Below are 25,652 nucleotides of genomic sequence, written 5' to 3'. Positions count from 1 at the left end.
TGCAGGGTAGTCTTTGCCACATCAAAATGCATAGATAAATGCTACCTTGTCAAACATAAACATTATGAGAAATGAGGCTTTAGTAGAATTATAGCTTAAATTTGGCAACCAGCCACAGGTATAGTATAAAAAACTTATTCACATTTACCCATTAATGGTTTTGAATTTTTTTTTAATCCATCATCAGATGGCGCTCCCAAGCTGAGACCTCAGTCTGTACTTGTTAGCTGTTTTGTGCTGTGGTGTATGTTCCTTAGTGATGCGTCTATCAAATATTTCTACTGTAGGCACACTTTTTTCAAAATTTTTGCTGATGTGTAAACATATGTACAAGTTCTACAATTCATTAATAATTAGTTTAATTACCACCATTCTAATTTTTAGAGATCCACATAGTACATTCAACATTCACCAACTGTGACCCATCTTTGGAAAAAGAAAACAAAAACATTACTTCTAAAGATTCTGTAGATACAAAATTGCTTGTGATAGTTGTAATATCTGAGCAGGAGACACACGTAGCACAGTTTTGATCTACCAAAAAGTTTCGCTTTTCTTATATGTCTCTTCAAACAGTTACAAATGCTTGATAAATTTGTACAAAACTTCACCATTGCATGAAGTTATGCCTTGTCTAACAGAAACATTATACTGTTGACAAATGAGACTACCTTAACATAAATGTTCCGTCAGTTCAATGGGTATGCATGTGCTGTTGCATATTCAACTTGCACCATGACGAACATAAATTTATGTGCAGACAGACCAGTGATTCATAAATGTCTGCAGTTCAGTGTACACTGGACAGTTTCTTCACAAGTGAAAATCTTCTAAAAATGGGTCCTTTTAAGCAAAGCCCACTGCAGATTTAAGTGATGGTCCTTGTTTAATGTCCATCACTCAATGAGCATATCCATCCATTAAACTTTACCAACTAAGAAATGAGTTATATAGTATGAGATGTTTCCTCACACTGTCAGCTGTAAAGTCACACTAAGCACATGATACACGTCCTATGAATCACACTGAAAGATATCTATAAAATTAACTGAGTATGACATCTTTTTCAGTGTGTCATAACTATTACTTGAATAAAGCTACATTTTAAGTATTTGTTACTTCAGTAATAAAAAAGGTTTTATATTAACTGAGAGTATTCACATGTAGATCCTATAAGAGACTTCAGTTGCATCACCCTTATTTTAAGAAGTCACAATAACTACATTCCATCACTAAGTACTCTACAAAACTGCCAGCAACAATGTTAATGCATGACATAGTCCAGATTAGACAGTTTACAGAGTTAGAAAAGTATGAAATACTACACACTGACAAATTAAAGTGTTAAAGATTTGTATTCTGCTGACATTCAGCAAGCATTTTCCACATTTCCAACATTTTCATGCTACAATTACAGCTTCAATTTCATATATCAAAACAGTGTTCAACACTATAGCTTCCATATGCATCAAACATTCATTTTAACATTATGCACCAGGAAAACATTCATCACCGATATTTATGCTAGTTAATATCTCATTATCAACTAGATTGTGCTCATTAAGCTTTTTATGACCGCGTTAAAAGTATAACTGATGAAAGAAAGTTCAGTATTTTTCATTAAACTATCATCTCACAGAGTACCACTCCACTCACCAAGGCACCCAGAATAATGATACAAATGCCATTAACTTTGATGAAAAATTTAAAGTCAAACAAATGCAACAGCTTATTTTCGAACAGACGGAAGTTAGTGACATCTTTAATGACTACTCACTTAGAACTGGTGAATGACACCTGGGTAATGTTGGAGAAGTTGCCGATATGAAGCTCTTCCTATGGGCAATACGACTACTTCTTCGAGGCAAACCCAGCTCTTTCTGCAAAAAGAAAATAGGTTAGATCAGGTGAAGTAAAATAAAAATGTTCACTACTTAAAGTTCTGTGGTTAGTGTCTATTACAATGAGAAACTACTCTGAAGTATTTGAATGCTGAAACTATCAGTCAAAACAGACATCATAACATTACGCACAGCCTCCAGAATTCATACTGCAGCTAAGTTAGTGGGCAAACTCCACAATATCACATGGGAAAGTGGGGGGGGAGGAGGAGGAGGAGGAGGAGGAGGAGGAAATATAAGACATTAAGAAATATAGGAGTAAAGATGTAACAAAATTACAAGACTGCAGTTAAAGTACAAAAAAGGGAAACCAAACAGGATTTTCATAGTGATGCATTTTGGAGAATATATGACTGTGTAGAGGTTATAAAAGAAACACTAATATGTAGAGAAGATGTATGGATGCTAGTCATCGGGATCTCCAACATTAGGCACGTTATGGAGCCCCTTAGGCAGATAGTGTTCAGGGCTGGAAAGGTGAAGCCGTCTGCAAGTTGTGGCTCACATCAGCACCATCGATGGCTGTTGCTAGGGTTCTCAGGCATTCCACAGTTCATACAAATGGCTGACGGAGGTAGTGAAGGCTGCTGGCCTCACATGCTGGGTTCAAGCTAAGCTCGCAATTTGCAACATTGTGCCCAAAGTCAGTCAGGGTCCTCTGGTTTGGAGCCATGTCGACGGTCTCAGCCGTAGGCTTTGTCGACTCTGACAGCCTTGGCTGCAGATTTTTGGACATGCATTATCAGCCAGGGAATTGCAGGACCCCCCTCCCCCCCTTGGTAAGTCAGGGGTGCACTACACGAAGAAAGCAGCTACTTGGGTAGCAGAGTACTTGTCGAGTGCACATGGAGTTTTTTTAGGCTAGGTGATAGGTTTAGGTTCTCTGATAAATCCTCGCAACACAACTCACAGTGAAATCAGACAGCATTCACAGTAAAGATACTTCAACTGTCGAAATTTAATGAATAAATTTTTGAAGTATTTGTAACAAAGTTCCCAAATTTACTGCGCTCCAAGAAACTCCTTGCACTCAAATTATTCTCGGAAACAAGAGCTGGCTAAAAATCACAGTAGAAATCTCCATCATATTTATCAGTTCATGGAATATATATCAAAAAGACAGATTAGACATCATGGGGGGAGGGGGGGGTGCATTCATTGCAGATGACAAAAATATTGTCTCTACTGAGGTCGAATTTGAGTGTGACAGTGAAGTTACCTGGTTGGATGTTTTTAACCGGGCACCCAATGCCGCTGCGATGGTTTTAGAGTCACTGACAGAAAGTCTACGGTCAGCAGTGCAGAAATACCAAGATCATGTAATATTAGTTGGAGGCAACTTTAACCAGTGAAGTATAGACTGGAGCATCTTATTGCAGGAGGGTACAGGCAGAAAGTCATGCGAAGTTCTTTCGAACACATCTTCCAAAAATTGTCTTGAGCAGCTAGTTTGACAGCCCACACGCAACAGAAATATTCTACATCTCGTAGTTACGAACACACCTGACCTAGTCAACAGCGTCAGTAGAGAGAAAGGGATTACTTTGGTTACTAAGTTAATAAACCAATCAAGAAGGCTAGGAAAGCATTTCTGGTAGAAAGAGGAGATAGACAGTTGTTACCATCCTACTTAGTCGATGAACTTACATCATTTATTTCCAGTACAATGTATGTAGAGTAATTATGCGCAAAGTTCAAACAGATTGTACATCATAATATGGATAAGTATGTGCGTACTATGTGGATTAAGGACAGAAAAGACCCACAATACTTTAACAACAAAATTCAAAATATGTTGTTGAAGCAAAGCCTGTTGCACCATCAGTTCAAATGAGAATGCACAAAGAATGACAGGCAAAAGTTAATAGAAATTAATGCATCTCTAAAAAGATCAATGCGCAACGCTTAAGGCAACTACCACTAACATTCTTTAACAATATAACTAGCCAAGAACCTGAGAAAATTCTGGTCCTACATAAAATCGCCAACTGGGTCTAAGGCTTGTATCCAGTCACTTGTTGATCGGTCGAGGGTGGCAGTAGAAGAAAGCAAAACTAAAACTGAAGTTTTAAATTTTGCATTTAAAAAATTGTTCAAGCAGAGAATCATACAAATATACCACTGTTTGACCATCCGTATGGAGGACAAAGTAATAAGCATCCCTGGCATAGAGAAAGAATTGAAAGCAAATGGAATTCCAATTCGATTTTACAAAGATTATTCCGTAGCACTGGCCCCTTACTTACACGAGATCCTGTGAACAATGGATGAAGGGCAACAGGCTGATTCCATATTCTTAGATTTACGTAAAGCATTTATCACGAATCTCTTGCCTAGTGCAAAGCCCCAAGTGACTGGAAAACAATACGCAGGTGACTCCTATATACATGAAGGGTAAAAGAACGGACCTGTAAAATTACAGACCAATATCTTTAGCATATGTTTGCTGCAGAATCCTTAAACATATTCTCAATTCAAACATAATAAATTCCCTTGAGAGGGAAAGCTTCTGTTCACAAACTAGCACAGCTTTAGAACGCATCACGTGTGTGAAACTCAGCTTGCCTGTATCTCACACGAGATCCTGTGAACAATGGATGAAGGGCAACAGGCTGATTCCATATTCTTAGATTTACGTAAAGCATTTGACATGGTGTCACATTGCTGACTTAACAAAGGTTCAAGCATATGGAACAGGTTCCACAAGTATGTGAGTGGCTCAAAGACTTGTTAAGCAACAGAACATAGTACGTTGTCCTCGACAGCAAGTGTTCCTCAGAGACAATGGTATTGTCACGAGCCCCCATTGGAAGTATGATAGAACAGCTGTTATTTTCTATATACACAAATGGTCTGGCAGACAGGGGAAGCAGCACTGCGGCTGTTTGCTGATGATGCTGTGATGTATGAGAAGATGTTGTCATTGAGTGACTGTAGGGGGATACAAAATGCCTTCGGCAAAATTTCTACGAGGGCCATTCAGAAAGTAACCTCCGGTTGATTTAAAAAAATACACCAAGTTAAATAAAAATATTTTAATATATACATCTTAGAACTACATCTTTGCACTATTTTTCTACATAGTCTCCATAGCGATTGAGGCACTTATCGTATCTCTTCACAAGCTTTGAAATTCCTTCTGCATAAAAATCACCCGCTTGTGCCTGGAGCCAGCTTGTGACCGCATCTTTGAGCTCTTCGTCGTCATCAAACCGCTGTGACCCGAGCCATTTCTTCAAATGCATGAAGAGGTGATAATCACTTGGCGCCAGGTCTGGGCTGTAAGGTGGATGGTTGATAATGTCCCACTTGAAGGACTCAAGAAGGGCCGTTGTTCTGCGAGCAGAGTGAGGACAGGCATTATCGTGCAAAAAAACGATACCGGAAGTCAGCATACCACGGCGTTTGTTCTGTATAGCCCGTCGTAACTTTTTTATTGTTTCACAGTACACGTCTTGATTAATGGTCGTACCACGTTCCATGAATTCAACCAACAACACCCCTTTGGCATCCCAAAACACCGTTGCCATCAGTTTTCTGGCAGAAAAATCTTGCGAGGCTTTTCTTGGTTTGGTAGGCGAATTTGAATGTGCCCACATCTTTGATTGTTCTTTTGTCTCAGGGTTCACGTACTTAATCCAGGTTTCGTCACCTGTCACGATTCTGTTTAACAATGGTTCTCCTTCGTCCTCATAACGTGACAGAAAGTCTAATGCAGAGGCCATTCTTTGAGTTTTGTGGTGGTCGGTAAGAATTTTGGGCACCCATCGTGCACAGAACTTACGGTAACCCAATCTTGCTGTCACTATCTCGTACAAGAGAGTCTTAGAAATCTGTGGAAAACCAGTAGACAACTCCAACATTGAGAAACGTCGATTTTCACGAACTTTTGCATCAACTGTCTGAACGAATTCGTCAGTCACCAATGATGGTCTACCACTCCTCTCTTCATCATGAACGTTTTCTCGTCCACTTTTAAATAAACGTACCCATTCACGGACAACTCCTTCACCCATAACTCTTGGTCCGTACACGGCACAAAGCTCACGATGAATAGCTGCTGCAGAATATCCTTTGGCTGTAAAAAACCTTATGACAGCACGCACTTCATATTTGGCGGGGTTTTCTATTGCAGCACACATTTCAAAGTGCCACAAAAACTATACTAGCGCAGGTACGACGTTCACTCGACCACGGCTTGATGCCGACTGACCTGTTGAGTGCGTGAACGCACAGATGGCGTCGCTACTCCCCCCACAACCCGCACTGTGACCTATCGGAGGTTACTTTCTGAACCGCCCTCGTAGTTGGTGTAACAAATGGCACCCAGCTCTAAATGCAGGAAAATGTAACTTGATGCTGATGAGTAGGAAAAACAAACCCATAATTTTCAAGTACAGCATTAGTAGTGTGCTTCTTGGCACAGTCATGAAAATTAAATATCTAGGCATAATGTTATGAAGCAATATAAAATAGTATGAGCACATAAGGATTGTGGCACGGAAAGCAAATGGTACACTTTGGTCTATTGGGAGATTTTTAGGAAAGTAAAGAGTGCATATAGGACACTAGTGTGACCCATTGTTGAGAATTGCTTGAGTGTTTGGGATTTGCACCAGGTCAGATTAAAGGAAAACATCGAAGTAATTTAGAAGCAGGCTGTTAAGACTTGTTTCTGGTAGGTTCAAACACCATGCACACATTACAGAAATGCTTCAGGAACTCAAATGAGAATCACTGGAGTGAAGGTGACCTTTTCGAGGAGCACTATTGAGAAAACTTAGAGAACTGGCATTTGAGGCCGACTGCAGACAATTTCACTGTTGCCAACATATATTTCGCATAAGGGCCATGAAGATAAGATCAGACAGATTAGGGGTCGTACAGGGACATCTAGACAGTTGTTTTTCCCTCACTCTTATTTGTGAGTGGAACAGGAAAGGAAGCGACCAGTAGTGGCACGGGATACCCTCTGCCACATATCATGTGGTGGCTTGCAGAGCATGTATGTATCTAGATGTAAATGTCAGGTCTTTTGACTGGGGGCAAAAAAAAACTGAAGGCATACAGAAAAAAAGACAAGCATTGGAAAGAGTTAACACATGAAAATTGGGAATATCCCATGGTTTACAAAATACTTTATTATAAAGTTGTTTGACACTTTTCCACACCAATAAAATTCTTGAAATAGGGGTCTAAAACTCTAATGCAAGAATTTTCAAATTGTGTGTTGCAGTTCCTAGTGGTGCTGCCGTGGTTTCATAAAAACAATAATTTGGTTTATTTTCTTTCTGAGTAAAGGAACCATGTGTGAGCTTGTAGTGATGTCTAGTGGGCCAGCAAGTAAATTTTATTACTATGGTAGTGCGGTAGCCTGTAATCAAATCACAATGCATGACTCATTTGTTTTTATTCAGTAACAATCTGTTATGAGGTTAATTTTGTTGAACACAGATCACATTTGAACGTTGCTTGTCTTCGGTAACATTTGCTTCTATGCCAACATGTACAACTTTTTAAATACAATATTTCAAATATGTCATGCAGGTCTAAAGACACGAATAGATGAAAATGGAGGAAATATGACCAAGAATTACCTGAATTTCAGTTTAACATGTACTACTGTTGGAAATGAAGAATAACTACAGTGTGTCATTTGTTTCAAGTCCTAGCTGCTGGAACTGTACTCCCCAATGGAATGAAACAACATACGGAGTCGAATCATGATACCTCGGTAAACAAAACACATGAATACTTTCCCTCAAAAGTTAACGTGTTATGTCAACAGTTAATAAAGAAATAACTGCTCCTATTAATTTTTTTGAAACTTGAGTTAATTTATCCCACAGTTCGAGGCAGGTGTCTAGTGTGAAAAGGAGCTGCAGGGGTTTACGTTCAGATCAAGGGAGCCGTAAACTCAAAAGATTTGAAAACCACTGTTCTACAGCCACCTTGTTCAAATCACCATTTAGCCATGTTCTTATTTATGTATTTAAACTCATACCTACCCTTTTGCTTTACTACTAAATCCCTTTTCTTCCTTCTCTGCACTGTCTTCTCCAAATTTTACTCAAGTTTCAACTGTTCTTCCTCCTATTAAAATACACCCTGCTTGTTTCCTTACTGTAATGTTTACCAGGCTTTTATACTATTCTCCTTATGCTTTCACATTAGAAATTCAAACTCCACAGATGTTTGTAAATGAAACCACCATATTACTTTACTGAGAAAACTGTAGCTCTACTGCTGTATACAATAATCTCTTTTTCCTCATTATCATATGCCGACTACCCCTACTGATAACCCTGGGGTACTGGGTAAGATATGCGGAAACCCCTCCTCACTTAAAATATGAATACTGTATAAACAACACCTTGCCTTATTAAATTACACCTTGCTTTTTTTTTATTTAAGCACCTTTTCATAATATTACACATCAGCTCCGTCATATTTGTAGTATGGGAATCTTCACTTCTGCGAGGGGACTGTCAACAGGACTAGTGTGATAGGCACCAATAGCCAGGTGCACCCCACAATGGTATACAGGGTCAAGTATTTGCAGAGTGGAAGGACCCGCCGAGCTATAAACCTGATTACCATAATCTATTCTGTACAAAACCAGAGCATGGTAAAGATGGAGAATAGTGGCACGGTCTGCGCCCCAAGATGTGTGGGCCACGAGGCAGGGAGTATTAAGCTTCTACGTGCACATAGTCTTTAGGTAGTGAATATGGGGCAGTCATATCAGCTTTTTATCAAAACTAAGGCCCCAGAAACAGGACTGCGCTACAACATTGAGGAGCTGGTCGCCTAAATAGGGTTCTGGTTTGAGATGTACTGTGGGTCGATAACAAAAATGTAAAACCTGTGTTTTTGAGGGAGAAAATAAGAGGCCATGGGAGATGGCCCATGCACAGGCCCATCGGATGGCACCTTGGAATCAGCACTCAACAGATGCTATCGAGTGGGAGCTGCACCAGATGCAGAAATTGTCGACATACAACACCAGGATAACCACAGGCCCAACAGGGGTTACAAGTCCACTGATGGCTATGAGGAAGAGTGCGATACTTACCACAGAACCCTGTAGGGTACCATTCTCCTGAATCTGAGGGGTGCTAAATGAAGAGCCAAATCAAACCCGGGAGAGCTGGCGAGATAAAAAAACTCATGGATGAAAATCTGAAGGGGACCACGGAAGTCATGGAGGGTAACTAAAATGTGATGGTGCCAAGCCGTGTCTTATGCCATCAGCGGTCCTGGATATTGACTGCTACATCCATCCTTAGTCCACCACAGTACTGGTCGGAGGTGGAGGTGGGGGACCTGTGGATAGGTGACAGCAGTGCCAGCAGCATGAAGAATAGTGGCAGAGACATCTTGCACGACCACATCAATGCAATTCGAGACGGAGGTGTTTAAGTGCACATCAGACATATACAAAAGCCAACTGGCCCTGCGGAATGCCCAATGTGGGAGCCTGTCTGCCTGGCAGCAGCAGGGGAATGATAGAACCACCAGAAAGTGGCCACTCTCACAAAGATAATCAAAGGATGACCAATGTATGGGAGTCAAGAGAGCAGGGGAGGAGATCATGAGATCAATAGCAGTGAAGGTGGCATGAGCAGCACTGAAGTGGGTAGGGAACTGTCATTGAGGAGACAAAAATTGAAGTCTTAGTAATTTGGTCAATTAGTAGACCCTAACCGTTGAAGTGGCACTCCAAGTGGGCATTGCAGTCCCTGAGGAGGAGAAACGGGGCTGGAGGGGGGTGGGAGGGGTGGGGGGGGGGGGGGAGTTGCAGTACTAAGGTAGACAGTTCAACATAAGGAAGTGGGCTACCTGGAGGGATGTTTACATTGCAAACAGTGATGCCAGAGTTATTTGTACTGTAACCACTGATATACTCTTTCTACGGGGTCAATCAATAAATTATTCTCCCAACCAATTTCATAAGACATACATTAAATGTTACACCATTAAGGACGATCACTCATTAAGAATTATAACCACAAATTAAAGAAGATTCATTTAAACAACATCAATAGCAAATAATAAGGTCACATCTCAGTAAATGTATCAAAACCAAATCTTTCAGTTCTATAACAATGTCGGATTGTGGAATACGCCGGATTAACAACACAGAAGGCTACATTTTACCAAATAGCAATTTCTTCGAACCTAGAAATATCTTAATAGTGTACAATACTTAGGTTATCCAGAATTACTCTAATTTGCCTTTCTTGGGCATAACGGTGGAGTAGATAATTAACCTCTTATTTCATTCTCCTGGAACATTGAGCGGCAATAGACATTCAAGCAACTCTTACCCCAGCATGGCTCGGGAAAGAGGATGGCTCCACCAGGACGAGGAAACATTTACCCGAACTGGAAAGGGAATTCGTCTAACACGAGCCACAAGGTTGTACAAAGACCTGTTGGTGATTTTTAGTCATTAACCAAAGCTTGCTGGCCAGCGGACGAAAATTAAAGAGGCAAAGGTAGCTTTATTTGTGCTCACAAGAATTGATAACTTCTGCAAATGAGATTCCGGCAGAACTACCACCATAGTATCAATACAGGACTTCGGAGCTGAGGAGAGCAAGTCAACAATGGCCTCTACCCAATAGGCCCAACAACTCAGACAGACCAAGCAACCGACATCAGTCGTGGCTAGGCGGATAACCAAATAGAAACTCTAGCACTACCTTAAATATAATTAAATAGAGCACTTAAATGCCATGGGGACTAAATTCCTTAACACAAGAATATATACACAATAACGACGACTAAAGTTAAATGTGCCTACATACTAAAACACAACAGATATTGGAGAACATTAACATAATCTCGCATTTCAGACATCCATAATATTGGCTACAGTTCGCTATCTCTCCGCCAGACAGTACGCCGTTATTTACCATTTTACAACGTGCTTATCCAAACAGTGACCTATGCCACCCATGGAAAAACAACGGCTTGCAGAAGGTCCCCACCCAAAAATCCCCACCCCCTTTACTGCTCGCACCTTAAGTCAGCATGGCATTCAAATGCACTATCATGCAAGGGGGCAGTAACACACACGCAAGGCAATTTCTGATCAAAACTTAAAGCAGAGAAACATTGCCACACAGTTATTGATTGCTCCCACAACACTGGGAGATTGGTCCCACCAGACGACAACTGTTGCACTAACTAGATGAAAAATCTTACTTTCAGTGACAACACCACCTTCTGGAGGTTATTTGCAGCCACAGACGGACTTCATAGCATCCCCAGCCCATGAATGGAAACCAAACGTTGTCCACTGATTTATGGCCTCTTGTGTCCTCATGCCCCAGGTTTTTGGACCCATCCAGACTTAGGATAGAGGGACCGAGCATCCTGCTGCAGAACGGTCGTCCAGGACACCCGTCTCAACTCCCTCGTCTGCCCTCGGCATGGCACACCACGCCTCCCCCCAGCGGATGCGCTAGCAGTGCGCTCGCGTAGACTCCGCAACACCCTCTAGGAAAGCACAGAAACTCCAAACAGGAGTAAACCAAGGGAAAAACAGGAACTGTGGCAAATGACACGGTTCAACCACTATTGCTTCCGGGTTGGTACGAAGGAGGATCCAGTTACTAATGACATCAGAGCGAACAAAGTGCAGACCCCGTCAGATGCTACCCTGGGGCCAGCACGATTCCAAAGGAACACCCCGTCATCATGAAATGTTGTAGGTGGGTCATCACGGAAGAGCATTTCTTGAGCAGCATGACAGAACACAGAATAGGAGGAAACAAGCCGTTGTATTTCCAGTAGGTGACAATAGTATCCATTGCAATTCTACTGGATGATCGTGTGGCAAGAGTACAGGTTAGATATAACTAAGCCGAGAGGAGGTCATGCCACTCTGACAGTGGTCATCACCGACGAGGATGGGGTGACACCCATATATAAGATATCAGACTCAGGTGGCACTTCTGAGGGCACCATGGGGCCTTGTCTTGGCTCTTGAGTTTGTTATTCTTCTCATTCGGAGGCAGAGGAAGGGAACCAAAAGAGTGCAGGTGACCTTGAGGTGCACAGATGGCGCACCTCGCGTCCGAGTTGTGGTAGTAGGATTCCGGCCTCAGAGATGCCAGGAAGAGGGGTCCTGGTGGGGAGGGGGGAGGGGGGAGGGGGGGTAGCCCCATCACTGGCAGGTGCTGAAGAAGGGGGCACTTGGTCAGGGAGGGGGAGTGGCTCCCGGAGGGGTGGTAATGGGAACTACAGGGGAGGGGGAGGGGAGAGGAGTAAGGAATGGGTATGAGGGGGAAGTATGTAACGGAGGCAAAAATTGAAGAAAGTAACACTGGATGGAGTGGCTCATATTTTTTTGGCAAGCCTCAGCACAAGACAGGTGATCCAGGAACTTGTACTCTTGGATCTTCTTTTCTCTCTTGTAAGCTGGGCAATCTGGCGAGCAAGGGGAGTGATAATCATGACAACAGACACACACAGGTGGGTGAACATGGGAGCTTCCCTCATGGAGTGGATGTTCACAGTCACCATATGGAGAGTCCGCCGTACAGCGGGGACACAGACGCCGAAACACAAACACCAAAAGCACCTCAGGGGTGGTGGAACGAACAGCTTCATGTCACATCTGTAGCACATAACCTTGACCTTCTCTGGGAGGGTATCCCCCTCAAAAGCCAGAATGAAGGTGCCAGTATCGGTGTGGTTCTCTTTGTGGCCCTTCTGCACATATCAAATTAACGAATGCCACACTGCTCCAGATTATCCCGGAGTTCCTCAACAGTTTGCAGGATGAGGTCCCTATGAAAAATCACTCCCTGGACCACAGTCGGATATTGTTAAGGGATAATAGACATTGGGACATTGAAAACACAATAGCGAGCATTAAGAGCTGCAGATTGGGCGGCAGTAGCAGCTTTGATCAACAGGGAGCCCGACCGCGTCATACTGAGAGACTTCACTACACCAAACTTGTCCTCGATATTCTCCACAAAAAACAATGTCTCTGTAGCGGCGATTGTGTCCCCATCCATCCTACTACAGACAAGGTAACGGGTAAAGTGTTTCATCCTAAGACGGTTAGCCTGGCCCCCCTCCCATCGTGTAGCCAGGGAAGGGAATACTGCTGGGTCATACGAAGCAGCATTCAATGATCCTTCATCATTCGAAGAGACAGCTGTTTGAGAACAGCTTGCAGCTTGATACGCTTCATATGCCAAGCATCCACCCTCGTACCATCCACTCTGATTAGGGATTCTCCCCATGGGCACCACACACAAGCACCCACTCCTTGGCATACAGTTGCCACAGGGCTAAGCCAGATGGGTACATAAGAGTCCCATCACATGGACTGGCTATACGTGCTGGTGACCTAGCAGGGTGGAAGGGGGCTACAGCAGGGAAGGAAGAGGGAAAGGAAGATGGGAGAGGAATTCAAACCATAGGCACTGTGAAGGAAATTCTTCCCCAAATGCCTCACACTGAAAACAGAAAATTTAGAAGTGGAGGTCATACCTCAAGTGGGGACCTAAACGCCAAAACAGATGAAAGAGAACAGGCAGAGGAACAAAATTGCAAGTAATACAGGGAACCAGTTGGATAGCTGGGTCAATATAAATCCGAACACCAAGAGAGGGGAAGGAGGGGGCAATGGGAAAGGAGTGAGGATAGGGAAGGAGGGACAGCAGGATGAAGGAAATGCAGCCAGGGAAGGAAGAATGGGCTGCAATAGCTCAGGGCCCCATGTGCACCACGCTGTGCATGCCTACACTGTTGCTGTCCATTGCCCACAGCACGCACATGCCACTGTCATTAGATATGTTAGAGGCCACAGTTTAACCCTACTCGCTCTGGTGGGCTATATGCTGTCACTACGGAAGCAGGCCAGCATACCTGTGTTGTCTGTCACCAGCTGCCACTGCTGTCTTGCATCAGCATTCTGTTGCTGAGCTGGGGTACCACATGCCACCATCATCCATCTGCTGCCTTCCAGGTGGCTAACTGCTGACACCAGCCTTCTCTAGCGACTGTGGCCAACTATGCCACAAGGACCCTTTCAGTTTTGATTCTGTCACTTAATTGTCATGAATAAATGACTTTCTTACCCTGGGAGAATTTACCAATGAGCCACCTTTAGATTCCTGCAGCTGACCATCCTGTCAACCACACCCCTGGCTGCAGACTGCACTCCATCGCTGCAACCAGTATAGAGGTCAAGCAATTTCCCCCTACAGTTTGATGTGGAGGATGAAAGGGGGCAAGGCACCAGGTTGGGAACGAAGTAACAGTGGATATGATACGAGCAGCAGGAGAAGTAGGAACCCAGTGGCTATACAGAGTGCTGAGGGTGGTGTGGAAGGAGAACAGAATTCCTGAGGATTGGAAGAAAGGAATTATAGTCCCGATCTTCAAGGAAGGGGATAAAAGGAGATGTGAGAACTACAGAGGAATCACCCTGCTATGCCACTGTGGAAAAATCTATGAAAAGATCCTGGAGAAGAGAATAAGAAGCAGTATTTAAAGTAGATTGCAAGAGGAGCAGTACGGTTTCAGACCGGGAAGATCAACAACGGACCTCATATTTGCGGTAAGGCAACTGCAGGAAAGGCACTATGAGTACGGAAAGGACTTAATCATGGCCTTTTAAGATACTGAGAAGGTGTATGACAGTATCTGTAGGGACAAGCTCTGGGATGTGCTGAACGCAAAAGGGATAGATGAAGAGATAACACGAAAAGTCAGAAAAATGTATGAGGGAAGTGAGAGTTGTGTGAAAGTGAGGAGGGAACGTACTGCATGGTTCAAGCTGGAAAATGGGCTGCGACAGGGAAGTGCACTTTCGCCTTTATTGTTTATTATTGTTATGGATGAAATCCTACAGCAAGTATCAGATGCAATTGGAGATCATAAAATGAAAGCAGTGCTTTTTGCCGATGACCAGATGTTATGGGGAAATTGCGAGAAGGAGGTGCAAGAGCAGTTAGATGCATGGGAGGCAATGACAGCACAATATGGAATGCATTTCTCTGCAAAGAAAAGTGAAATAATTGTCACAACAAGGAAGAAGAATAGGCCAAATGTGGATATAACTTGTGGAGGGGAAAAACTACAAGTGGTAGAGAACTTCAAGTACCTGGGAAGCATGATTGAAAGTAAGGGGGGAAACGCAATGGAAATAAATGAAAGGTGCAGAAAAGCAGGGCAGTTCTACAAATGCATTAGGGGGCTTATTTGGAGCAAGGAGGTGCCACAGAAATCCAAGGGAATTATATACCGAACCTACTTTGTCCCCATATTGGCATACGGAAGTGAGACATGGGTAATGCACAAAAGCGACAAAAGTAGAATACAGGCTAGTGAAATGAAGTTCCAGAGGAGCAGGTTGAGTGTAACAAGACGAGACAGATTGCAAAATGTGTATGTGAGGGAAAGACTAAAGGAGGAACCAGTACAGGACAGGATAGAAAAATCAAGACTGCAGTGGTATGGACACATGAAGAGAATGGATGAGGGAAGAATTCCAAAGAGGATGTTTGATCTGCAACTGGAGGGGAAGAGGCCCAGAGGAAGACCAAGAGATGGATGGGTGAAGGGAGTGAAGGAATGTGTGACGAGAAGAGGAGAGAACTGGACAAAGGTGGAAGAGGGGGAATGGTGGAAAGACAGAACACGATGGAGAGGCTTGTGTTCCCGACAGACCCAGCCAGTGGCTGGAAACTGTCCAAGATGATGATGAAGAACCTAGATGGTTGCTGTTCGTGCAGATGGCTCAACTACTACAAATTCCTGGACCACTGATGTCATCGCCAGCTCCAGTTTGCAGCTTTGTCAACATGCAGCATGGTGAGTGAGCCACCCCTCTTTTTTTACTGTAAAATTGTATTTGTGTGTAAAGTAAACTAAGATGGTGTTCTGCTGACTGTAAAAAATGTATACTAGTTTTCACAGTTTGGAAGAGGCAGTTTATTTTATTGTGAGCATGGAGTGTGGGTAATTGTTGTGCGATATGTAAAACAATAGTCATTGGCAGCCAATCACGTGGAAAGATTATGTTACAGTACGGATTGTTATGTTAGTGGTATATTCAAGAGTCCCCCCTCATTGTTCTATTTTGCATTCTTGTCATTTCCTTGTCGTTGGCAGAGGGTCAACCAAATCTGAGTCGGAGACACACGGGGCTACCCTTGAAAAAGTCTTGTAAGCTTTGGCAGTCGAGTTAGCTTGGATGTGGCCAAATAATACAATTCTATTTATTGAGGGAAGGAACATAGCTTTGCATAGTTTGGATGCTGCTAACTATGCAGAGAAGAGGCAAAACAAATCTGATGATTGATGCATGAAAAACAGGGACCAGTATGGCACTCCATTGAGGCTTCTGATGGGGCTCAAGAGATTTTTTTTTTTTTTGTCTTAAGTAATATTTGTTTAAACACAAATAATAAGGAAAAAGATTTTAACAGTGTGAATATAACTGATTAACAAAGTATTAACACTGTAGAACTAAAAGAGAATAATTTTGAATTATCAGCTCCAATATCATATGAAAATGTGGAGTCTGAAGTGAATGTATACTGTACTGAAGTAAATGAGAGGGTGATACTATTTAGGTGGATTAGTATCTACACTGGGTGATAATGGGTATTATCTAGAGGCCATAGAGCCTCGGAAAGATGTACACAGAAGTACAGAGGATGCACAAAAATATGGAAACACCAAAAACACAACATATTACCATGCCTAATATGGTGTATGAAATCTGTTGGCAATAAAAAAAGCTTCCACTCACCTCAGAATAGATAAAAAACAGGCCCTGTATGGTTTTCAAGGGAATCTTATACCATTCTTCCTGCAAAAACAGTGGCAATTTCAGGTAACGATGATGAGGTAGATAGCAATCCCACACCCGTCTCTCCAAAGTAGACCACAGATGTCTGAACCTCCTCTATCAGGAGGTTCATAAAGTTGATGATGATCATAAGGAAAAAACATCATGTGCAAATTATCTTTTGCAGTGCATAGACGAACTTGAGCAGACTGTGTCAGAAGAGTGAGACAGCTGCCAATGATAAACTGCTGCGAGGTTCTCCAGTCATGAGGGCAACCCAACTGTATTGTACACAAAGTCGGTAATATTTAGCTCACACAATAAAGTGCCACAGGGCACAGGGAAGTTACTTTGGAGGAGTGAAGGTACAAGGAAGCATACAGCTGCAAGGAGGATTGTCTTCAACTAGCTTTAAAGTAAACGGAATAATTGAACTACTGACCAATATCTTGTGAGCAGTAGCACTATATGCGGTTTCTTTGTTAGCACAGTTTTAAGGTTGCCTTTTCAGGGAAAAAACAGGGGAAACTTTTGTTGCAAAGGCAAAGTACTGGATGGTGTACCACAGCAGTGAGTTAAGAAACCACCTGATAAACATGGAGGCTGCCAAGAATGAGAAATCAACTGAATGGAACCACCTGTTGTTAAATGAGTTGTTAAGGAATTTGTTAAGAAGAGAATATTTGGTAATATTATCTTACTTGTTTGATATGATGTCTGTGGGCAAGATACAAATGAAGTCAGGGAACTTAAATTACACAGAAAGGATGCATTCCCACTGGACAGAAGCTCCAGCATGTACAGCAATAACATGACGAACAGCACAGTACAATCTTGACCATGAGTGTCTTTGTTTCTGGTACTGTTATGTTCTAACTCAACATTGCATAACCTGTATGTACTTCAAGCAGCAAACCATCAGACCACTTGAACTCCCATTACACCAGTTACCAACAGGCCGGGCTGACATTAGGAAATAGCACTTAAATTAGTAGACAGCCAATAAACAATATGGTTTACGCTAAATTACAGTAAGGAAAAGCGGAGAATATTTTATTTTTTATATCAACACATCAAATATTTGTTGACATTCTCCTCCAGGGATGTAAACAGGTGACAATCCAGAGGCTTTTTTTCAAAGGGAGAAGGAATGTTGTACCATGGCTTTGCCCAGTGTGATGAACCACTCTGGTCTCAATTCAGCAGAACAAGGTCATGTGAAGAAATACACTCATCAGGCTCAATAATTATGTGCTATGGAGCACGAGTGCATATTCAGTATGCAAGAACACTCATTCAGTGTGCTGACAATATGGAAGTCGCAAGCCAGCATCTCTGATAGCTAAGTTAGGCCACCTTACAACACCAGCTGAAGATTTTGTTGAGGCTGTGCTTCTGCAAGGGCTACTTTCTCATGGGATCACAGATGTTGTTCATACTGAACATTAGCTGGGGTTTTATATATTCTATGTATGGTACGACATATGTTGTTTTCTACATTTGATCTCTTGACATGTTCTTGGACATTCAGTTTATACACGTGACATAAATACACCTAAATTCGGTTTTCAGCTTAACATTTTATAACTCTGATGTGCCAAATAGATATATTTATATTGTTATTTTGCTGTGTTAACTTATATTGACACTAAGATATTGTTGATGCTGTCCTTGTGCAAGGACTACATACACACAGACACATATTTCTTTAGTTTACTTATTTCTAAGACTGTATTTTCTTTCACACATCTATCATTTTCTACAGTTATTTTGTAGATTAGTAGGTTATTTCAGGATTATGCCATTTAAATCATAGAATATTTAATTATTGATTTTATTAATAAATAGTACATTTGTACAACATATAGAGTGAAAATTCACTATGGTATACTGTATATAATTCTATTTTAGGTATGTGACAATGGATGTATCTGTTGGTTTTATCAAACGATTACTGTAAATTCACTTGTGTAGTATTGTCCTTGATTCTTATTCCATTTTTAATCTATCTTTACATTTGGATGGTTGGTAAGTTGTTGAAGCCATCATTACTGTTTATGCATACCTGCTTGAAAATGGTGTATTGAATCACCAAAACTTGTAGCTATGTAATAAATAACATCGAAAGGATGGCTGCAGGTGTTCCATTTTATTACAATAATATGTCTGGGGTTACCAATGACTGATCTGATAGTGAATTCATCCTGTGGGATCAAATTCACCCTTACATGATAAATTTCTTCCTAGAGAGTCTAGATTATTTCTGCAAAATCCATCAAATAGCTGGGAGAGCACAACAAAGCCAAGCCACTTCCTTCAATTTTCAATTCTCCAAGTTTTAACACAGTTCAACATATGTGGAACCACCTTAATCACTGTGCTTCGTGTGTGAACTCTCCCTCATGGTCCTTCCAGTAACAGGAAGTATTGCGGACAGCATGGTTTCAAATACCAATGGAGGTCTATGAACAACTGGCTGAATGACTGCCAACTATATCAGCTGCAGCCTGTGCTGTAAACAGCACTTCTAGATAGTAACAGGTGGTCATAATTAAGTAATTCAAGAGTACATACAGCAAAAAAACAGGTTAAGAAAAAAATGTTTGACAGATGGGGAGGAGAAGAACTTACTTAAATAAAGGTATCATTAAACTATGAAAGTAAAAGTAATATATAACTTACAATGCTCGAAGAGAGTGATGGTGCTGACTGACCCAGATTTGATTTTCTCATATGAATCAAGTTGGTTTTTTCTTCTGAACCTGAAATACACAGTTATGATACAGTAAACAATTTTTTTTCTTGATAGTTGGTGGTTGTTATCCATATTTCTATTGTTTCTTTGGCTGATATATAAATTACTTTCCCTACACTTCTTTAGCATTGTAACATATGAAAATTTGTCTTCAACTGCTGAACCATAGCATTCATTATGGTCCATGAAATATTTTTAAATTTATACCAATGTTGTTCACAGTTTAGATGAGTAAAACAAAGATACAGTAATGTAAAATTTTCAGTCTTTCCTGCTGCATACCAAAAGACAAATTATTGCCCATTGTGAGAAATGTGGAAGACATTCCTCAAGCAGGATCTTTTTTAGGGTTGCGTACCTCAATCAGCAAAAACGGAGCCCTTATAGGATCACTCTGTTCTTGCTGAGGCTGCAGCTGCCTTCCTGTCTGTCTGTCCTACTATTAAGATCCCTTTTTCTCAGTAACAGGCAGAGTTATCAAGTTGAAATTTATGTCAAATACTAAGATCGACAGTCCCTTGTCAGTGTAAATAATTTAAGCTTCTATGTTAATGGTTCAAATGGCTCTGAGCACTATGGGACTTAACATCTATGGTCATCAGTCCCCTAGAACTTAGAACTACTTAAACCTAACTAACCTAAGGACAGCACACAACACCCAGCCATTACGAGGCAGAGAAAATCCCTGACCCCGCCGGGAATCGAACCCGGGAACCCGGGCGTGGGAAGCGAGAACGCTACCGCACGACCACGAGATGCGGGCTCTATGTTAATGCAATCAAAAGATGCTGTCATATATGTCACATATTTTGATACTCTGAAACTGACTAATAAAAGCCTATAAATGAACTATCTACATACATGTAAAAACTGGTGGGCTAGCAGTAAAATGCATGCCTGGAAATAGAGAGGTTGTGGGATCTAGTCTCATTTGGACCACAGCTTTTTCAGCCTTCATTTTAACCTAGCCTTCGCCTCTCGACAATGTGAGGAGTCACCAAAAATGACACATGGTTTGGATTCTACATTAAAGTGTAGGTCCCCTTTCCCTGGTTGGATGACTGGGGTAGGTTAGGGACATGCAAGTTGCCAAAGTGGCATCCAATAGAAAAATTTGCACCACAGCATCGAGCCACACAAAATAACAATAATAATAATAATAAAAAGAAGAAGAATTACTATTATCAAATGACCCTGTTGGAGAATTAAAAGCAGGTGATTTTCAGTCTTTCTTAAGGTTCTTCTTATTGTCCCAATATTTCTTTATTTTCTCCCCAAAGGCCTTCTTTCTTTCTTAGGTCCACTTTAGTCGGTACAGTTTTGGTTCCATCTCCAGAACAAACTTTCATGTGTTGATTTTGCTTCTGAATGTATCCCTATCTGATGTGTTTGTTATGTCAATTTTTGTTTTTATCAAATCCTTCTTAACTTCAGTTACCCAGGGTATTGATGCTTTAAGTGATGTCACATAGTCCAATAGACTTTTAGTTAGTCTGTTTCCAGGTAATCTGTCAGGGTGTCTCTAGAAATTCATCTCTTTCTGATGTCAATTTCAATGTTTGATACTTTTTCTGTTGTCTTAATGGTTTGCAATCTAAATCCATTTTGTGTGCATCATGGTCCCAGAATTTTTCTAATAATCTTTCTCTCTACTTACTTAATTCCTTGTAAATCTGGTTTTCAATTCAATGAGAGTGTTTCACTTGCATATGTGACTGTCAGTTTGATTACTGTATTGTAGTGAGTGATTTTAGTACCTTTTGACAGGCATTTTTTATAATACAAATTTTGAACAAGTCCAGACACTTTCTTGATTTACAGCAATCTGTATTTTTGTGATTTTTTAAAGTCCTGTTGGTTCAATAAATTCACCAAGGTACTGAAAGTGTTTGGCTCTGTTTATTTCACCATAATTTAGTCATAAGTTTTGGAATATCTAACTTGGAACAGATGAATTCAGTCTTCTTAAAGAAGATTTACAGGCCAATCTTCTCTGCACATTCTTTGAGGGCCTCATTTTGTTTTATTATTATCATCATCATCTATATACATAATTAAGTTTATACGGTACACATAATAGTGTAAGTCCTACTTGCAATTGTCCAGCTTTTTTTTCCCCCTACCCAACAGCCTTGCTGGCCATTCTCATACACACTGTCGCTTGCAGGCAGTTCTGTCAAGCAGTTACATACTTTGAGGTGTAGCCCTATATGAGCTACCTTCTGTACATCACTACTTATGAGGTGCACTCAATCAGTAACGCAACACTTTTTTCCTGAAAGCAGGTTGGTTTTATTCAGGATTCCAATACACCGTATTATTCCCCACTCTTATGGCTACAAAACCTCATTTTTCAACATAATCTCCATTCAATGCAATGGCCTTAAACCACCTTACTGGGATAGTCCGTATGACTGCATGGTTCCACTCTACTGGTCGACGCCTGAGGGCCCCCCCCCCCCCCCCCAAAAAAAATTATTCATGTACTGCTTCCTTTATTGAGCCAAACAGATGGAAGTCAGAAGGTGCAAAATACAGGCTGTAGGGTGGATGAGGAAGAACAGTCCAATGAAATTTTATCAGCTCCTGTCAGGTGCACAGACTTATGTGAGGTCCTTGTTGTCATAGAGAAGGAGAAGTTTGTTTCCACTTTTGTGGCAACAAATACACTGAAGTCGTCCCATCAACCCCCTGAAGGTCATACAGTACACTTCACAGTTCATCATTGCACCATTATGGAGGACATCACAAAGAATAGCCAGAATAACCCGTTCAGAGTCCCACAAGACCATCACCACGATGTTACCGGCTGATGGTGGAACTATGAACAATACACAGACAGAAATGGAAAGCGTTAAACCATGCCAGTCGGATATGCTTTGTTAAAATTTCATATGTATTCACTATTTTACAAAACAACTGGGTTGCCCAAGGGGGATTATACTACAAGATCATAGCATTGTTCAACTGGCTAATGCCATAATGATGAATAAATGCATGACGACAGCCCCATAACTTTCCAACCCATGCAATCATTGTGTGGGGTGCTCTTGGATACAGCAGGATTGATTTGGTAATTATTGAAAGAGAGGAGCTGAATGCTTGCCAGTATGGGGCAATAATGGTAAACCCTGTTGTATGCTTCATGACTAGGGTATTTCAGTAGAATAATGCAAGACCCCACATTGCATTTCACACCACAAATGCCTTCAGGCTAACATGCATATTCTCCTGATTTGTCATACGTGGAGCACATCTGGTACCCACATGTGATGAGTATCATCAGACTGATGCTGTATGGTGTAATGCTTTCTATTTCTATCAGTGCATTATTTAGCATTCATCTGTTGCTGTATGCCTATTATGATTACATATAATACCTGTCAACAGCAAGGTCTTGATCTGAATGCTTTATAAGCACAGCAGACAAAAAATTAAGCCACAAGCAACAGAAATCACACTAATATCAGGCACCACCACCTCTAGCCTTAATTACATTAATTTGATGAGGAAGTGTGTCCAAAAGTTTCCTCAAACATGCTGTATCTATCTGAAGTCACTCATTTATTATTATATCTTTTAGAGCTAACAAATTGCAGGGATGTTGACTGCTATGTTTCACTCACTGTTCCAAATAGTCCCAAGACATGGGATGAAGATTGGGTGATTTGGTGGGCTAGTCAATGTGATACGACACCCGAGTGTCCGTCACACCAGCAAATATACATGTGCAGCACTGTAAACATGCCTGTTGGCATATTGGAGTGTGCACAGTATAAGCATCATGAAGATGGAGAAGAAATGGCAATACTTCATCACTGAGAATGTTGAAATAAATATTCTGGTTCCTGTTCACATCAACCTTAATGAGTGGGCCCAAGTCATGGTCCAAAATGCACCCAAAACAAAACAGAACCAATTCTGGCCTAAACTAAATCCTCCACACACATAAAGGCATCATTGGGCTATCAGTGCACTCGGAGCCTTGCATCATTTGAAAAGAGGTAAAATCATGATTTGTTGGACCACACAACATGACTCCCGTGAGTTATTGCCCAGTTTTTGTGTTGTTTTGCCACACGAAGATGTGCTATTGTGAGAAATGAACTTTTATAATGTACTTGATTATTTCCATTGCATGCAGTTTCCTTCACAATGATCTCTCTGAAACCAGTTGACGTGAACCTGCATTCACTAGCAGCAGTTTCTGTTGGGTTTGAAACCAACTGTCACTGAACAGTACAACTCTATTCTCCATCGCTTGTTGATTAAGATATTTTTACGACCAGTGTTCTTTTGCCATGTTATGTGGCTGCAAGGGGTTCAGTATTCCACGTAAATATGTTTGAAAGTTATCATGGACACACCATGAAATTGAACTACTTCATTCACAGTGTGGTCATAGAATGGTTGGTTGGCTTAATGATTAAAGGGAACAAACTACGAGGTCCTCAGTCCGTCCTACCTGGAACATGCAAGTATAAGAAACTACACACAGAAGAAGGGCCTAGTGTGTGAAACATAAGGAAAGGAAACCCCCAAGGTCGACTGAAGGTCAACAAAGCCTACGATGATGGATTCCCTGTGAGAGGCCCACATGGAGAACATCCATAAATTCGTGGTCTCCTGTATTGCCCATAGTTTGGTAATATCAAAGTATGCCATTCCATATTCCAAATTCTCAGAACTTAACAGCAATCAAAGGTCCAATTCTGGAATACCAATCTCAACAGGTGGCTTGCTAGTTGCCAATTTAGCCAGCCTGTCAGCAAGTTCATTTTCTGGGATACCAATGTGACCACGGTCCAGACAAAGACCACCAAGCATCCACATTGTTCAGGGGCAAAAAGTGAAACCTGGATAGTCAGGAACAAGAGATGGTGAGGGTAACTCTGGTCAAAAGCTAGTAAACTGCTCAAACAGTTACATGGAGAACATACATAAATTCATGGTCTCCTGTATTGCCCATACTCGCTGGAGCAGGAACAGATATGCTCAATAGCACGAGAGATGTCTACCAACTCTGCAGTGAAAACACTACAGCCACCCAGAAGAAGAAGCTGGTGTTCAGAAAAAAGACCAGATGCAGATGGCAACCACAGCCCCAGACTTGGGCCACCATTGTGGGAAGTCGATAATTGTATCTGGAAAGAGGAGACATTAATTTGAGTGCTCCAGGGAGCAGCAGATGCTTAATACATAAGCAATCAATTGTTGCTTGCACAGAACCAGCAATGGTGGAACCCCTGCCTCTGCCAGGAACTTGATAATGTGGCTAGTCCAAAAGGCACCACTTGCCAGTCACACCCCACAATGGTGTATCAGGTCCACCATCAATGACATCGAAGTTGATGCCAAGCCATATGCAAGACTTCAGTAATCTAGATGGGACTGGACGAAAGCTGTGTAGAGTTGTATCGGAGTAGAATTGTCCACGCCCTAGTTGGTGTTGTCATGTCAACCCGGCATCAACGACCAGTCCCAAAAAACAACAAAAGTCCATCACACTGAAGGACTGGCCATCAAGTTAAAGATCCAGAAGGGAATGGACCACACAGCAATGACAGAAATGGGTAACAGGTCTTGACAGTCAAGAAATGGAAGCCATGAATGACAGCCCAAGATTGTGCTCAGCATATTGCTCTCTGCAGTCTGTGTTCAGCAACACCCATTGCAGACAATCAAAAATAAATGCAAAAATCAGCAGCACACAAAGAGGCCTTGCAGCCAACACCAGATGATTCATAGCCTCTAAAAGGAGCGGAACACTCAAAACAGAACACTACAGAACTCCATTCCCCTATTGATAGGAGGAGCTATGGGAGCTGCCAATCTTTGCCTGCAAAGTGCAACATGGAGGAAAGTTCTGGATAAAAAAATGGGAGTGAATCACAGAGGCCTCATTTATGTAAGGTGAGGCGGGTGTGGTGACAGCTTGTAATATCATACACTTTATGCAGAGCAAAGAAGACTGCAAGAAGGCGCTGATGCCGGACAAAAGCCATTCAGATAGCAGACTCAAAGTGGACTAAATTATATGCAGTAGAGCAGCTTTGACAAAAACCACTCTGGGTTGAAGGCAAAAGGTCCCAGGACTCAGGGAGCCAATACAGCCTTTGACACACCATATATTCAAAATAAATTGCAGAGGACATTGGAGAAACTGGTC

At 41.7% G+C, this 25,652-nt stretch overlaps 1 protein-coding gene across 1 annotated transcript in view; it reads right to left on the bottom strand.

Annotated features, from left to right (window-relative positions):
- LOC124721608 (microtubule-associated serine/threonine-protein kinase 3) overlaps positions 1-25,652 on the bottom strand; it is a 263,031-nt gene that overhangs the window by 230,519 nt on the left and 6,860 nt on the right. Inside the window, exons 2-3 of the mRNA XM_047246660.1 lie at positions 19,411-19,490; positions 1,778-1,880 (exon numbers count right to left, since the gene is read on the bottom strand). Coding sequence (XP_047102616.1) covers positions 1,778-1,880; positions 19,411-19,490 — 183 coding nt within the window. The remainder of the gene's footprint in view (positions 1-1,777; positions 1,881-19,410; positions 19,491-25,652) is intronic.

The sequence above is a fragment of the Schistocerca piceifrons genome, chromosome X (genome assembly GCF_021461385.2).
Source record: "Schistocerca piceifrons isolate TAMUIC-IGC-003096 chromosome X, iqSchPice1.1, whole genome shotgun sequence".
Classification (NCBI taxonomy): Eukaryota; Metazoa; Arthropoda; class Insecta; order Orthoptera; family Acrididae; genus Schistocerca; species Schistocerca piceifrons.
Note: the sequence above shows the minus strand (reverse complement) of the source record. Positions and strands in the feature narration are given on the sequence as shown.